We start from the raw sequence: 16,673 nt of genomic DNA on the forward strand, positions 1-16,673 counted from the left end.
TGACCAGGCACTGACCAGGAGTGATCCGACAGTGAGCAGGCACTGACCAGGCACTGACCAGGAGTGATCCGACAGTGAGCAGGCACTGATCAGACATGACCAGGAGTGATCAGACAGTGAGCAGGCACTGACCAGGCACTGACCAGGAGTGATCAGACAGTGAGCAGGCACTGACCAGGCACTGACCAGGAGTGATCCGACAGTGAGCAGGCACTGATCAGACATGACCAGGGGCGCACACTCGCCCCCGCCGCCGCAGTCCCGCCTCGGCTTTCCCGCCTTTCCCGCACACGTGACTCTGCCGTTCCCGCGCGCGCGTGCGCAGTGCGGCGCGGGGAGCCCCGGTGGGCGGGGCCGGCGGCCGGCGCGCGCCTGAGGACGTGGCGCTTTCCAGCCAATCAGCGCCCCCGTCCCCGGCGGGGTGGGCGGGGCCGGAGGGAGCGAGGCCGGAGGAGGGCGCGAGAGGCGGGGTGCGGAGTGGGGGCGGGCAGAGGGGCGGAGTGGCGGCAGAAGAGACCAATCGGAACGCGCATCGGAGCGGAGGAGGAGGCGTGGCCCGTCCGTGATTGGTGGGCGGGGAGAGCGCGCGGGGGGCCGTGCGGCGTGGCGCGGCGCCGACTTCCGGTGCGCGGAGCGGCGGCGGCAGCGGCGGCGGCGGAGGGGACGGTGAGGGCCGGGAAGGGACCGGGATGGGCGCCGGGGCCGGGGCCGGGGCCTGGGGCCGGGGAAGCGGCGGGAGCAGCTCTGCGGGGCCGCTGCGGTGTGGCGGTAACGCGGCGGCGGCGGCAGCGCCGGGCCCGGTCTCCATGGGAACGGGCGGGAGCGGCGGCGCCGCCGCGTCCGCGTCTCCTGCGGCCCGTCCCGCTGCGCGGTGCCGTGACCAGACCCAGGGCGGGTGGGCTGGGCCGATCGGGACCGCCGGTCCCGGGGACGGAGCCCCGTCCGCATCTCGCGGCCAGGGCGGGACCGGCCCGCGGGAATCTATCGCCTGCCCCGGGCGTTATCCGTGGGGATAACGGGCTGTGGGACCCCCGGGACACCAGGATAGCGGGCTGCGGGACCCCCAGGAAAGGGGATGCGAGACCCCCGGGACACCGGGATAACGGGCCGTGGGACCCCCGGGACACCGGGACACTGGGCTGTGGCACCCCCGGTGCCGCCCCGCGCGGGGCTCTGGGCCCAGGAGGTGCCACCCCCGCCCCTGCTCCTCTCCCGCAGCTCTCGGTGCCCCCAGAACTCCGGGCCTGGTTTGGGGCAGGACCAGCCCGTTGTGGCTCCCGGTGTCTCCCCCACATCCGTCCCGAGGCTGGAGTTCCCCTCGCCCTCGCCGTGCCTGGGGTGGCACCCTGCGGTCCCAGTTAACTGTTCCTGCCTGCTCCAACGGGATCCAGCCCCTGAAAAGCCACAGCATGCTGATTCCCAAACCCTAACAAACTGTGTTGCCTGTGGGGAGGTTTTATAGGATCCTGCTGGCCTCCCACATGGGAAATGCGTGTCCAGAGGGGCTTCTTCCCATCAGCTTCCTCTAAATGGCACCACAGTCCCAAGCCCAGTGCGGGATCCTGAATTCCTCTGTCAGTATCCTAGCAAACTGGATAATGGGAATTCTGGGTTTTTCCATCAATATTTCAGCAAACCCACCTGAAACCCCGAGTTTCTCCATCAATATCCTTGCAGTCTCGAGGTCCTCCATCCGTATCCAGCCCTGCTGGAATCCCGAGTTCCTCCCCAGCTGAGGGTCTGGGCCCCCATTCTGACCCCCACATGTTCCCCCCACTGGTTCCTGCTCCCCACTCCCTGCAGCCCACCCAGAGACCCTTTATCCATCAGGAAAGGGCCAAGGCCCCTTGTGAGGAGGGGGCTCTGCTTTCCCTCAGGCTGGGATCCCCACAGGGAGTGCAGGCCCATCCCTTGGTCAGCAGGAGCTGCTGGTGCCGCCAGGTTTTCCTGGAGAATTCTTTGTGGATAACTGTGGTTTGTGGGTTTGGGTGTCTCTGCGCACCTTTCCTGGCACTGCCCGGAGCTGGGATTGTCCCTCTCTGATCACTTCCAAGTGCCTGCAGGCTCTCTGTGGACACTGGCAGATAACAGCGGGCTCTTTGACCCGCTGCAGGTCACGCTGTGCTCCAGGCTGCGTCTGCACGGGGCTGCGCAGGCCCTGGCTGCTGGGATGTGCCCAGGGGAGCAGGAGTCAGCTCCTGGGCATGGAAATACCCAGAGGGAGCTCCACATACACCTGGCACTGGTTTTCCCTCCTGGAAGCTGTCTCCTCCCCAGAAACACTAAAAAAGTGACTTTTACTCCTTGTAACCCAATTCCCCTCACCATGCCCCCTCCTCCCCTACTCCCAAGGAATCGAAGCTTGTGGATTTTCTGAATGGTCTGATAAATCCTCATTCAAAAACAGGAAGGAAAGGGCTTTTCCATGTCCTTCCCCCCATGTCCTGCCACCACTGCCTTGGTTTGATGTGAGACCAGTCCCAGGTTGCTCCTGGTCATTGCTGGGTCACTCCCAGGGCAGAACTCCTTGGTGTGAGTTCAGGTTAAAGGGGATTTTAAACCACAGACTTTAGGAGATAGGGAATGGCAATACCTGGGTTTACATTTATGTTCAAGAGCTCTGGATGGGGGAGACCTGGATGTAAATTTAAAGGGCTAAGACAGGGAATATCTTGCGTTTAAATTTTTAGGTTAAAACAATAGGGGTAGGAATATATTGAATTCAATTTGCATTTAAGAGCTCTGGATGGGGAAGACCTGGATGTAAATTTAAAGGGGTAAGATGGGGAATATCTTGAGTTTAAATTCAGGCTAAAGTACTTGGGATGAGGAATATATTGAATTAAATTTGCATTTCAGAGCTCTGGATAATGACTATCTGGATTAAATTTAGAATGAAAGAGTTAAAACCCAGAGATATCTTGATTAAAATTTAAGGCTAAATACACCAGGATGATGGATACCTGGACTGAAATTTAAAGGGGTGAGGATGGGGAATATATTGAATTAAATTTGCATTTAAGAGCTCTGGATGGGGAAGACCTGGATATAAATTTAAAGGGGTAAGGATGGGGAATATCTTGGGTTTAAATTTAGAAATTTAAAGGGGTAAGGATGGGGAATATATTGAATTAAATTTGCATTTCAGAGCTCTGGATGATGACTATCTGATTAAATTTAGAATGAAAGAGTTAAAACCCAGAGATATCTTGATTAAAATTAAAGGCTGAATACACCTGGATGATGAATACCTGGACTGAAATTTAAAGAGATCAGGATGGGGAACACCTGGACCTAAGATGGGATCTGAGCTGGGATCTCAGTGACGAGCATGGGGAGCCCCTGAGTTCCTGCTGGGATCTGGAGGGGTGAGCCCCTGGATCCCTGTGCCCTCCATGGAGGCCAGGCCCGTTTGGGTGGTTTGGCCAGGCAGGTCCCAGTGTGGGGATCGGGTCTGTGGGGAGGGGAGAGCTGGGGGTGTGTGCGCGTCCTTCATTCTCCATCTGCCTCCACTTGCTTCCCTCCTTCCCCCCTTTCCCCAGCCTGGATCCCTTCCCAGCCCAGCTGCCGCTCTGAGGGCTCTGGGATGGGGTCTGGGAAATGGGACATGGCCCACGTGCACGGGGCTGGAAATGCCCTGTGCCCGTAATCTGGGTTAATTAATCCCTGTGCCCCGATAAGCTGTGTTAATGAATGCCTGTGCCCTGATAATCCGTGTCAGTGAATCACTTTTGCCCAGATAACCCGTATCAGTTCATTACGGTGCCTTGATAATTAGGATCAGTTAATCAGTTTGACCTGAGAATATTCATCATTTTCCCCCATAATTTGCATTTATTAGTCATTTGTGCCCACACAAATCTGCACTAATTCTCCATTTTCCCAAATAACGTGCAGTAATTCCCCATTTTTTTCCCAGACAATCTGCATTAAATCATCATCTTTGCCCAGACAGTCCACATTTATCATTTCACCCAGATCATCTGGATTAATTAGTCATTTTTGCTCCCATAATCTGTATTATTATTAATCTGTTTTTTCCCCAATAACACACCCTAATCCCCATTTCTCCCCAGATAATTTGCCCTAATCCCCAATTTTTCCAAGATAACCGTCCCTAAACCCTGTTCTTCCTAAACAACCCTTCCCATGGCAGTGTCCCTGTCCCAGTGTCCCTGTCCTGGTGTCCCTGTCCCATGGCGGTGTCTCTGTCCCATCATGGTGTCCTTGTCCCACAGCAGTGTCCCATGGTGGTGTCCCTGTCCCACAGCGATGTCCCTGTCCTGCGGTCCCTGTCCCGTGGCAGTGTCCTTGTCCCATCATGGTGTCCCTGTCCCGGTGTCCCCATCCCATAGCAGTGTCCCTGTGCCACCATGGTGTCCCTGTCCCCACGTCCCTGTCCCATGGTGGTGTTCCGGTCCCATCATGGCGTCCCTGTCCTGATCCCTGTCCCACGGCAGTGTCCCTGTCCCTGTGGTCCCTGTCCCACGTTGGTGTCCCTGTCGCACGCTGGTGTCCCTGTACCCCAGTCCCTGTCCCACGTTGGTGTCCCTGTCCCACGCTGGTGTCCCTGTCGCACGCTGGTGTCCCTGTACCCCAGTCCCTGTTCCACATTAGTGTCCCTGTTCCACAATAGTGTCCCTGTTCCACAATAGTGTCCCTGTCCCACATTATTGTCCCTGTCCCATGTTGGTGTCCCTGTCCCACATTATTGTCCCAGTCCCTGTCGCACGCTGGTGTCCCTGTACCCCAGTCCCTGTCGCACGCTGGTGTCCCTGTTCCACATTAGCGTCCCTGTCCCACATTACTGTCCCAGTCCCTGTCCCACGTTGGTGTCCCTGTCCCACGTTATTGTCCCAGTCCCTGTCCCACGCTGGTGTCCGTGTCCCCGCAGGCAGCCCCGGCACGATGCGGTTCCCGCGGCTCCTGCTGTGCGTGGCCGTGTGGGCGCTGTGTGGCTCGGCCAAGCCCACGGAGCGCAAGGAGCGCGTGGTGCGCGAGGCGCCGCTCAGCGCCCGCGAGCACGACGACGCCCAGAGCTTCGATTACGACCACGACGCCTTCCTGGGCGCCGACGAGGCCAAGAGCTTCGACCAGCTCACCCCGGAGGAGAGCAAGGAGCGCCTGGGGTAAGGACAGCGTCGCGGCCCTGCCCGGAGCGGGAGGGCACGCACGGGCACGCTCCCCCTGCGGGAACTCCCCAAAAAGCCACCCGGAGCCATTTCTGTGCCCGGCATTCCCCAAACTCCAGAGCAGACAGGGGGCTATGCGCTGTGCTGTGCTCGCTCCCTGTTCTCTGGGTGCCTCTGCAGCCCCTGGGATCACTGGTGTTTCTCAGCTGGAGGTTGGTTGGCAGTTGGGAAAACTGAGCCTGTATGGAGATTCCCCATCCAGTGTCTCCACTGGGACTCCAGGATGGCCGTGCCTGCCCTGGGATCCGGCTGTTCCTCCCCAGGGATCCGGCCCGGGATGGTTCTGGGATCCGGCCGAGCTTCCCCTGGGATCCGGCCGAGCTTCCCCTGGGATCCTGCCATTCCTCCCCAGGGATCCGGCCCGGGATGGTTCTGGGACCTGGCTGTTCCTCCCCTGGGATCCGGCTGTTCCTCCCCTGGGATCCGGCTGTGCCTGCCCTGGGATCCGGCTGTTCCTCCCTTGGGATCCGGCTGTGCCTGCTGTGGGATCTGGCCATGCCTGCCCTGGGATCCGGCTGTTCCTCCCCAGGGATCCGGCCCGGGATGGTTCTGGGATCCGGCTGTTCCTCCCCTGGGATCCGGCCCGGGATGGTTCTGGGATCCGGCTGTTCCTCCCCAGGGATCCGGCCCGGGATGGTTCTGGGATCCGGCTGTTCCTCCCCTGGGATCCGGCCCGGGATGGTTCTGGGATCCGGCTGTTCCTCCCCAGGGATCCGGCCCGGGATGGTTCTGGGATCCGGCTGTTCCTCCCCTGGGATCCGGCCCGGGATGGTTCTGGGATCCGGCTGTTCCTCCCCAGGGATCCGGCCCGGGATGGTTCTGGGATCCGGCTGTTCCTCCCCTGGGATCCGGCCCGGGATGGTTCTGGGATCCGCCCGGGCTGGGTGCCCCCGCAGCAGCTGCTGCCGCAGTTGTTCTGGGGCTCGGGCTGGCTCAAACCTGGGGCCTGCAGCCTCCAGCAGGGTGGGGGGCACAGAGGCTCCCGGGGGAGCTCGGGACATTGTCAGGGTGCTGGGCTCCAGTCACCTTGGAACTGGGAGCCTTTGGCTGGGTTTTCATGGAATGGCTGGGTGGGAAGGGACCCCAGAGCCCCTCCAGTGCCACCATGGCAGGGACACCTCCCACTGTGCCAGGCTGCTCCAGCCCCAGTGCCCAGCCTGGCCTCGGGCACTGCCAGGGATCAGGGGCAGCCCCAGCTGCTCTGGGCACCCTGTGCCAGGGCCTGCCCGCCCTCCCAGGCAGGAGTTCCTTCCCAAGATTCCACCTGAATCTCTCCTTTTTCAGTCAGACTTGATTTTTTCAGCCAAGCATCCCAACGTTGCTCTGCTGCTGGAGCAGCACCTACCACAGCCCATAGTGGATTTTGGGATGTTTTTTGGAAATGGTGCTCCCTGATGGAAAAGAAAACTCAGCCACGTGTGGGTGCTGGGGACACCTCCAAAATGAGCCAGTTCCCACAGCGGGATGTGCAGGGCAGGGGCTGCCAGGTTCCATCCATCCCTATGGATTTTGCTGGCCTCTCCCAGCACTCCGTGAATTTCCTCCCTCCAGGGACAATTTAAACTGGAAAACCCCTTGATCCCTTGTAGCCAGGCCCTGGTCGCTCCATGAGTTCCAAAATACAGGATCCAGGAGGCGTTTTGCCTCCTTTTTTGCCTCCTGGCAGAGTCAGAGGGAGTGCCTCGATGCCCCTGGAGCAGCGTCAGAAGGGAGGGAAGCTGGGCCTCCCCCGGCCTCTGCCGATGCCAGGGCTGCGATCCCAGAGCCGTCACGCTCAATCCCATTGTTCTGCCGAGTTACCCAGAACGCCTTTCCACGGGGGATTTACTGCCCCGCACACAAACAGCCCAGGGCCGTCCCGAGCCCGGGGGCTCCGATAATCCCTTATCTCGGGGGGTTCCGTGAGCTCTGTGCTGCAGCAGGGGCCGCTTTTCCTGCGGGAGCTCCGCCTCGGCTCCCTCCCCTCCTGCCCTGGGGCCGCGGCTTGGGAGCGCTGCCCGGTGCCTGCCCCGGCCGGTCGGTGTGTCCGGGGCAGTGCCCGTTCCTTGGAGCGGGCAGTGGGGACAGTGGAGCGGGCAGTGGGGACGGCAAGCAGCTGCTGCCCGGTGCCTGCCCCGGCCGGTCGGTGTGTCCGGGGCAGTGCCCATCCCTTGGGCACCGGGGCAGGCAGTGGGAACGGCAAGCAGCTGCTGCCTGGTGCCTGCCCCGGTGTGTCCTGGAGCAGTGCCCGTCCCTGGCAGTGTGGGTCCCTTGGAGCAGGCAGTGGGGACGGGGAGCAGCTGCCGCCTGGTGCCTGCCCCGGTCTGTGTGTCCTGGAGCAGTGCTGGTCCCTTGGAGCGGGCAGTGGGAACGGGAACGGGACCAGGAGCGGGCAGTGGGAACGGGGAGCAGCTGCCGCCCTCCCCAACATCTGCTGCCTGCCCTTGCCGGGACAGGACGGGCCCTTGGCACGGTGCAAGGGTTTGGTGGCCGCTGCCCTGGGAAAGCAGCCGTGAGCAGCTGGTGCCAGCCGGGGTGGGGAGGAGGTTTGGGAGCTTCCTGAGCACTGGAGAGGGTTTGGCTTCCCTGGGAAGCTGTTCCCTGATTAACCCCTTAGAAACTGCCCTGGACAAACTGCCTGGCCATCAACCCCTGCCGGCTCTCGTCCTCCATTCCAGGGATTTTCCTCAATAAATCCCATGGATTGCCGGTGGTGTACCTTCTTGGGAGAGGGAAACACAGAATTTTTTTCCCTGAAATAGGAAGGATTTAACAGATTTATTTGTGGTTTATATATTTACATGGACAAATGTTTAATATCCATGTGATACTTTACATAATTCTATGCAGAATTTTATAATATTGACTGACTTGTTATATATTTACACAGAAAATTTTGAATATTTATGTGACATTTTGTATGTCTGTGTTTGATCAGAAATATTGGAAGGGACGCTTTGCACATTGATATATAAAATTCTGAAATATTTCTATAATATTTTACATATGTGTGCATAAATTTTGGCACTATTGCTGAGCTATTTTTTATATTTACATATTTATTTTATACGTTTCTCTTTAAAATCACTCAGGTCTCCAAGCCCTGCCCACTGCCCCCACTCTGGCCTCTCACTGTCAGAACTAAATTCCACATTTTCCCTTTGTTCATCCAGTCTCTCTCCAGCTTCTCATTGCCAGGAACATCCTTTGTGCCACAGAGGAGTTCCTGGTTTTCCTAGACCAAGGCAATTCTGAAACACGGAAACCTGGGTGTGAGCACGGGTGGCTCCAGTGCCCGGTTTTCCCTTTGCATCAATATTTTTGGAATTAATACTCCTAGCAGTGATCTAGAATTTTAAATTCCGTGTTTTCCACCTGTCTAAAATTCCTCAAATACCTGGGTTGGAGCTCAGGATTCCTGACCTGCTTTCCGTTAAACCTTCATGTTAGAGTTAAAAACCAGGATCCTGCTTCACCAGACAAAGGATTTTGGGAGTGTTATCGGTGATTTTCATCGGAGGAGCCCCAAACCTGCCCAGCACAGAGCGGGAGCGCTCAGGGAGCGCACGCTGCTGCGGATCCAGCAGCCCCCACCCCCCGGCTCCATCTGCCCCCGGATCCCGCATTCCTGCCGGCCTTTCCTACAGCTGCTGCTAAAAATAACGGAGGCACGCGGCTCCGGGGGCTCCGGAGGCTCCGGGGCTGCGGCTCCGGTGTCTGCCCGCCCGGCACCGGGGCTGCTCCCGCTCCTCCGGCACAGCCAGACCTCCCCGAACCTCCCCAAACTTCCCCAAACTTCCCCAAACCTCCCCAGGCCTCCCCAAACTTCCCCAGGCCTCCCCAGGCCTCCCCAAACCTCCCCGAACCTCCTCAGACCTCCCCAAACCTCCCCAGGCCTCCCCAAACCTCCCCAGGCCTCCCCAAACCTCCCCAAACCTCCCCAGACCTCCCCGAACCTCCCCAGACCTCCCCAAAGCTCCCCAGACTTCCCGGGTTTAGCAGAAATGTGCATCCCTGCTCTTTGCCTGGCACCAGCAAGGCGGGAGGACATACAGATGGAGCTTTCCTAAGGTTTAACAGGGAAGGTTTCCCCTGAAACTCATAATTCCTGAAGGAACCACAACCTGAGTGGTTCGAGAGTGGTCATGCCGGTGATTTCCATGTCTGAGCCAGTGTTTTCTGTGTCCACAACAGAGTTTTGGCAGCTGACCTTGCTTTTCAGCAGCTAACACAAATGTTGGTTTTAACGATAAACTTTTCAAATGGTTGAATTTGCAAATTCCATAACCACCTTAAGCTTTCTCCTGGCATCACCAGGAGAGGCAGAGCTGATATTCCCATTTTTAATGTAAATATGGTCCGTACTCATCACCTGCACCGTCTTGGTCGAAGGATGCATGGATGGGTCTTTCCCAGGGGCTTAAAAGGAAGCTTTTCCCCAAAATTCAGAATTTCTGAAGAAACCAAAACCTGAATGGTCCAAAAGTGGCCAAGCCAGGGATTTCCATGTCTGAGCTGAAGTTTTGGCAGCTGAACCATATGTTGGTTTTAAAGATAAACTCTCCAAATGGTTGAATTCCCAAATTCTGTAATGACCTCAACTTGCCCCCTCTGCCCCTTCCCATTCCCTCCCTGCTAACCTCTCATTTTTTTAAAACTTTTGCTGCATTTCTCTGTGTTTCCCACAGGAAGATTGTAGGGAAGATAGACGAGGATGGAGATGGGTTTGTGACAGTGGAGGAGCTGAAGGCCTGGATCAAGTTTGCCCAAAAGCGCTGGATTTACGAGGATGTGGAGCGCCAGTGGAAGGGCCACGACCTCAACGAGGACGGGCTTGTGTCCTGGGAGGAGTACAAAAATGCCACCTATGGGTATATCCTGGGTAGGTCCTGGCCCTTGGCATGGCCCTGTCCTGGAGCCAGCAGCTGGGATGTCCTGCTCTGCTTTGGGGTGGGCTTGTGGCATAGTGGTCAGTGGGGCTCATGGAGTGATGGTGTCAGGGATTGGGATGGGCTCGTGGAGTGATGGTCAGTGGGTGGTTATGGATCAGGATGGGCTTATGGAGTGATGGTCAGTGGGTGGTTATGGAGTGATGGTCAGTGGGTGGTCATGGGTCAGGATGGACTCATGGAGTGATGGTCAGTGGGGCTCATGGAGTGATGGTCAGCGGGTGGTCATGGGTCAGGATGGACTCATGGAGTGATGGTCAGTGGGTGGTTATGGAGTGATGGTCAGCGGGTGGTCAGGGATCAGGATGGGCTCATGGAGTGATGGTCAGTGGGATGGATGCAGATCCAGATGGGGTTGTGGTGGAGGGAGAGTTTGGGGCCTGGATTAGGGAGGCCCAGAGAAAGTTGTGGTTGAGAGTGTGCCGTGGTGCTGGGCTGGCGTTTGGCTGACCTGAGATGGATTTGTCCCCTGGGTAAGCACAGGAATATGATGTAGGATGTGGCCTTGGTGGACATGGGGCCAGCTGGAGCAGATGTCCCCACTATGTTACACTTAAAACCTCTAAAACTCTACAAATTGACCCCCTGGTGGCATTAGCAAAGAGAAATCCAAGGAAAAGAACCCAAAATACATGGAAATCTTCCCAACTGAAAGTTTACACACCCCACACCCTCCTTTTCCCCTCTGCAGCCACACTTGGGCATTATTAATGTCCCTGGTGACAAATGCAGCTCTGGGCTGAATCCAGGTGATTTTGGGATGAATGGCATGTGGGGAATGGAGGTTTCCAGCCCTTTGGAATTCCTGGCTTGTGGGGGAATTTGGGACCAGCAGGTGGAACCCACTGATCTGCAGCTGTGGAGCCACCTTGGTGTGTCCGTTGTGTCCCTACACCCCATAAACCAATAGCAGAGATTTCAGTTGCTTTCCCTTGTCCTGGGAGCAGTGTTAGACGCCAGAAGTCAGGGATTTTGGGACAGGTGGTGGGCCAGCAGAGAGGCATGGCCTCAGACATCCCTGGGAGTGAGGGAAGCAGCAGCTCTTTTGGGGTTAAAACCTAAAACCGTCAAGCCCTGTGCCAGCTCTGGCCTCCAGCACTGTAGGCTGGCCCGGGTGGAGAAGCTGCAGCTCTAGAGTGTTGAATCCACTCTAATTTCCTAAATATTGCCAAAAATAGTCAAACTGCTCAGCGGGATGTGCAGAGGGGGAGCCGCTGCACGGGAGGCTCATCCATCTCCCTTGGGATCGGGGAGGATCTGGATTTGCTGTGCTGGTGGCCAGGGAGGGCCCTGTGACACCCCTGGGCTGGGGCAGCACCTCCCAGAGCTCCCTTTGCCGTGGGTTTCTGGGCTAATCTGCCTGTGTGGATCCAGCCTGGAAGGGGCAGAGAGGTCCTGGGAAGGGCTGAGCACTGTTTGAGGGGTCTGGGGTGGCCTTTCGGACCTGCAGGTGTTGGACAGGGAGAAGCGTGAGCATTCATGAGGAGAAGCCGTGACGAGAGAGCCCTGCATGGACAGAGCCCCGTGATGAGCTGGAGGAGCAGATCCCCGCAGTCTGGCAGGGTGTGGGGGTGCCCAGCCCCCAGCACGGCCAGTTCCAGGGCTGGAGCAGCCCTGGAGCCCCGTGCAGCCTCCGCGCCTGCTGCTCCCACATACTTGTGTCCTTACGGAGCGCCGGGAGGATCCTGCTCACGCTCTGGCTCCGGCTCCTCTCGGCAGCAATGATTTTCCACAGCTCCTTGCTGCTCAAATGTTCCCCTCCCTGGCCAGAGTGGGGCTGGAATGCCTCTGGAAGTGCCTCCTCAGTGTTGACCCCTGCCAAGGGATGCGTGGGGCCAGGCATTGCCCTCGGCTGCTCTGGAGGGTCCAGAATGTGGTGTTTTGTCAGCAAAACGAGGTGCCGGGAGTGGTTTTATTAATTAATTAATTGCACACCAGGATGAGTCACTGGGTGGCCCCCAGAAGTGTCACGGAGCAGTGTGGGGTTCTGCTGGGGGGAGTCCTGGGAAGCAGGGAATATCAAGTGATAAATGTCCAACAGCTTAGCATCTGAGACTGGAAATTCCTTTGAAACTCCCTTCAAAATCAGAATATCATCATTATCACCACTCCTGTTTTTGTTAATTCCTCAATCCCATGGTGGGATCCAAAACCAGGACACAAGATGTTGGGTTGAGTTTGTGGCTTTGCTGCCATACTCTGAGCAAAACCCTCTGGCTCTGTCTGCTTCCGCTCCCTCTGCTTCCCCAAACCTCTCCCAGTCCGGGGACCAAGGCAGGCAGTAACTTCGGGGGCTTTGGGGGGGTTTAACCCTTTTAAACCCATCTGCCCCCCCACCACTCCCCCATCAAACCCATTAATTACCCCAACAGCAATTAAGGAATTGTCTGTTAATGGCGCTGGTCCTGAAAGTTTCCTTGTTTGGGGCTATGCTGCTTCTCAAGGCAAAACATTGGGAACAGAATGGGGAATTTGGGGTTCATTCTGCACCCAGAGCTGCCTTAAAGTCAAAATCTTTGGCTATTTAATGGATGCTCCAGAGTTCCTTGAATCCTGAGCCCCTTAATCCAGGGCTCCCCAAAGCGTGCCTTTTGTCCCAGGTAACAGAGCAGGGGCACAGGGGCTTTGGGACCTTGTTAGATGGGGTCTGGCTCTGGTTGAAGTTCAGCAGAGTGTGGCAGTGTCCCCCAGGGTCCACGTTCTCCAGGGCTGCTGGACACTGCTGTGTCCATAAGTCCTGTCCTGCTGCTGGCAGGGCTGTGCCAAGTGGCCACGCGTGCCCCACGGTCCCACCCGGCCGCTGCCTGCTGGCCCTGCCACTGCCAGCAGCCAGCGAGATCCCCTTACACATTCTCCTCCCAAAATAGCTCCCGTTGAGCCTCTGGCCGAGCCGGCCAAAGCCCCCAGGGCCTGTCTTTTGGGGCCTCTCCCTGGGAATGTCATGGGCCCAGGGTTCCACAGTGGGCACGGCAGAGAAGGGCTGGCTGCGATTGAGCTTTGCTGGCAAAGCGTCAGGAGGTTAAGCTGAGAGGGAGGAAGTTGGGTTGAGTTTGAGGCTGGGTGGAGGATGTTGAGGTTGCATTGAGGAAGCTGAGGATGAGAAGGTTATGTTCAGGAGGTTGAATGGGGGAGCTTGAGGTTGGGTTGAGGTTGGGCTGAGGAGATCTAAGTTGTCTTGAGGTTGAAGTTGAGAGGAAGCTGAGGTTCGGTAGGGGAGGTTGAGGTTGAACTGAGGTTGAACTGAGACTGTTGAGCGGGTTGAGGCTGTGTTGGTGGTTACGGGTGCTCGCCCTGCCCAAACTGACCCGGGTGCTCTCTGCTCCCCTCAGACGATCCGGACCCTGACGATGGCTTCAACTACAAGCAGATGATGGTGCGGGACGAGCGGCGCTTCAAGATGGCCGACAAGGACGGGGACCTGGCTGCCACCAAGGAGGAGTTCACGGCCTTCCTGCACCCTGAGGAGTACGACTACATGAAGGACATTGTCGTGCAGGTGGGGCCAGCGCAGAGGCGCTTTGGGGTTGGCACTGAGGGGCAGGAATTGCCTTGGGCCCGGCTCACGCTGGCGCCTTCTTGCAGGAGACCATGGAGGACATTGACAAGAACGGCGATGGTTTCATTGACCTGGAGGAGTACATTGGTGAGACACTGGTGCTGCTGCTCCATGTCCTGTCCATGTCCCCTCAGTGTCCCTGTCCCCTGGGAGCCACTGCCACCGTGTCCTTCCCAGTCCTCCCCCTCACAGAATGTTCTTCTCTCTCTCAACTTCCACCCGCCCCTAGGCCTCCACCGAGGATTTTCGGGTGAAATCATCACCCAGGTGGTGCTTTGGGGTTTTGGGGATGGATTTAGGGAACTCAAGGCTTTGGGTCAGTCCTTGGGGTGGGGACGGGGCCGTGGGGCTGATGCTGATCCTGATGTCCCCCAGGTGACATGTACAGCCAGGACGGTGATGCTGATGAGCCTGAGTGGGTGAAGACGGAGCGGGAGCAGTTCGTGGAGTTCCGGGACAAGAACCGGGACGGGAAGATGGACAAGGAGGAGACTAAGGATTGGATCCTGCCCTCGGACTACGACCACGCCGAGGCTGAGGCCCGGCACCTCGTCTACGAGTCCGACCAGGACAAGGTGGGCCAGCAGCTCTGGGGGGATTTGGGGAGCAGGAGGAGTGGGGAGACAGCGGGACAGGGAAATAGCGGGATGGGGACACAGCGGGATGGGAAGAGTGGGGAGATAGCGGGATGGGGAGACGGTGGGACGGGGAAGTGGTGGGACGGGGAGATAGCGGGATGAGAGGAGTGGGAAGACAGCGGGACGGGGAACTAGCGGGATGGGGAGATGGGGCATAACGGCATGGGGACATAGCGGGACGTGGCGTTCCCTGCAGGACGGGAAGCTGACGCGGGAGGAGATCGTGGACAAGTCAGACCTGTTCGTGGGCAGCCAGGCCACGGACTTCGGGGAGGCGCTGGTGCGGCACGACGAGTTTTAGGCTCGAGCCGGCAGCGCTCGTGGGCTCCGTCCCTGGCCGAGGCCGCTGCTCCACGGAGAAACCCCATCCCGGCTCCCGGGGACGGGGTCGGGAAAGCCACACTCCCCCGGCACCTGGGGCTCGTCTCGGTGTGGGTTTTCCCCGGATTTTAACGACTTTTGGGTTATTTTTGTATGTTTTGGTTTTACCACGTGTGGGAAGAGCTCCCCTGGCGCGGGGGCAGCGACAGGGCTGCCCGGGGCTGTGGGGCCCGGGGGGCCTGGGGGGACTGGGGAATTCACAGAGGGATTGCGATTGGAATTGCAGTTGGAATAAAAGTTAGAATTGGAATTGGAATTAAAGTTGAAATTGGAATTAAAATTGGAATTTGAATTGGGCTGAAATTTGAATTAAAAATGGAATTGGAATTAAACATTGAAATCAAAGTTAAAAATGGAAATTGAAATGGAATTGGAACCAAATAAGTGAAATCGGATTAAGTGGAAACAGTGATGTGAAATTGGAATGAAAAGTGAACATTGAAAACCCCAAAGCCGTCAGAGCAGCCGCAGGGCCCAGGGGGTGACCTGGAGGTGACCCCAGGGAGGTTGGACCCTCCTCCCCTGTCGCTGCCCCCTGGGATCTGGGCGAGACCCCTCCCCCAGCCCCGCTCCAAGTGCCTTGAATCCCCCAGACCCCTGGGGGAGGGCCTCATCCCACCCCGCTCTGGGACAATGCCCCAGGTTTTCTCTCTTTGTTGTTTGTCCCCCTGCAGCCACCAGAGCTGCGTGGAATCGGGCCCGGCCATCTCCAAATCCCCAGGTTTTCCCTTAAATCCTTTCCCAAAGGTTTCCAAGGGCTGACTGGATCCTCCCATCTCCTCCTCCTCTTTCTACTCCTCCTTTTCCTCCCCTCCCTAAATCCAGTGCAAGTGGGTCGGGAATAAGGCCCCATGCAGGGCTTGGGAATCTGGGGATGCTGGGGGGGATCTGGGAATGTCAGGGTTCGTTTGGGACACCAGGGATGATTTGGGACAGCAGAAGAGATTTTTGGAAAGCCTCTGGTGCAGCCACCCAGCCCTGCAGCAGCCCCTCTCCTGACGTCCCCCGGCTCCCAGCCGCGAGGATTTGGGACAACTCCAAACACGGATTTTCCGCCTCCTCCGGGTTTTCTCCTCGGGCTGATTGAAGGGATCCGGATTGGTTGGAACTCAATAAAGGTGTTCACCCCCCGATGGGCCGAGGGGGACGGACCCCAGTTCCCTGTGTCCCCCTGAACCGGGGTCTGGGGAAGCCCCCTTGGGCTGAGCCCGGAGGGTTCGGGGAGGGGGGAACTGCTGGGGTTGTGGGGACGCACGAGGCCTGTGGGAGTTCTGCCCCTGGCGCCTGGGGGGCTCAGCCCCACAGAGGGAATCCAGCCCCTTGGATGGGGGGGCTCAGTCCCACCCTCACCCCACACAGGGGGGGCCCAGCCCCATTGATGGGGGCCCTTGGGTCCCACCCCAGCCCCACAGATGGAGATGGGTGGCACCATCCCACCTCCCTGCCCTCCCTGTGTGTGAGTGGGACAGGGGAGCAGGGTCCCACCATGGCACCACCGTGGAGCACAGCCACCTTCGGGACCCATCCTGCCCCACCGCGGGGCACAGTTTCCCCTGGGACCCACCCTCTGTCCCTGCCATGGGGCACAGCCACTCCCAGGACCTGTCCCACCCAGCCATGGGGCACAGCCACCCCCGAGACCCCCATCCCACCCAGCCATGGGGCACAGCTCCACCAAGGCCTCCATCCCATCCCACCATGCGGCACGGCCAGCCCCAGCCACCCCATTGCCACCCTGCTGTGGGGCACGGTGCCCCTGGGTGCCCTGTCCCACAGTCCCAGGTGCTCAGGGGGTCTCTGGGTGCCCGTGCCGTGGGTGCCCCGTCCCACAGTCCCAGGTGCTCAGGGGTCCCCGTTGCGCTCAGACCGCGGCCATGGTTTATTGTCCCACCCGCGCTACATCCTAGGCTGGCCGGGGCCCCCGGCCCCCAGGGCAGAGTCAGCCCCCTGGGGGGCAGCTGGGGGCAGCTGGGGGTCC

The 16,673-nt window shown here is 58.5% G+C and overlaps 1 protein-coding gene across 1 annotated transcript; it reads left to right on the forward strand.

Annotated features, from left to right (window-relative positions):
• Nucleotides 1-597: 597 nt before the first annotated feature.
• Nucleotides 598-15,846, forward strand: CALU (calumenin). Its single transcript, XM_058804754.1, has 7 exons — nt 598-666; nt 4,895-5,129; nt 9,860-10,053; nt 13,450-13,616; nt 13,703-13,763; nt 14,052-14,251; nt 14,511-15,846. The coding sequence occupies exons 2-7, from the start codon at nt 4,909-4,911 to the stop codon at nt 14,613-14,615; spliced, it is 948 nt and encodes a 315-aa protein (XP_058660737.1). The 5' UTR covers nt 598-666; nt 4,895-4,908; the 3' UTR covers nt 14,616-15,846.
• Nucleotides 15,847-16,673: the final 827 nt, after the last annotated feature.

This window comes from Ammospiza caudacuta, chromosome 5 (assembly GCF_027887145.1).
Source record: "Ammospiza caudacuta isolate bAmmCau1 chromosome 5, bAmmCau1.pri, whole genome shotgun sequence".
Lineage (NCBI taxonomy): Eukaryota > Metazoa > Chordata > Aves > Passeriformes > Passerellidae > Ammospiza > Ammospiza caudacuta.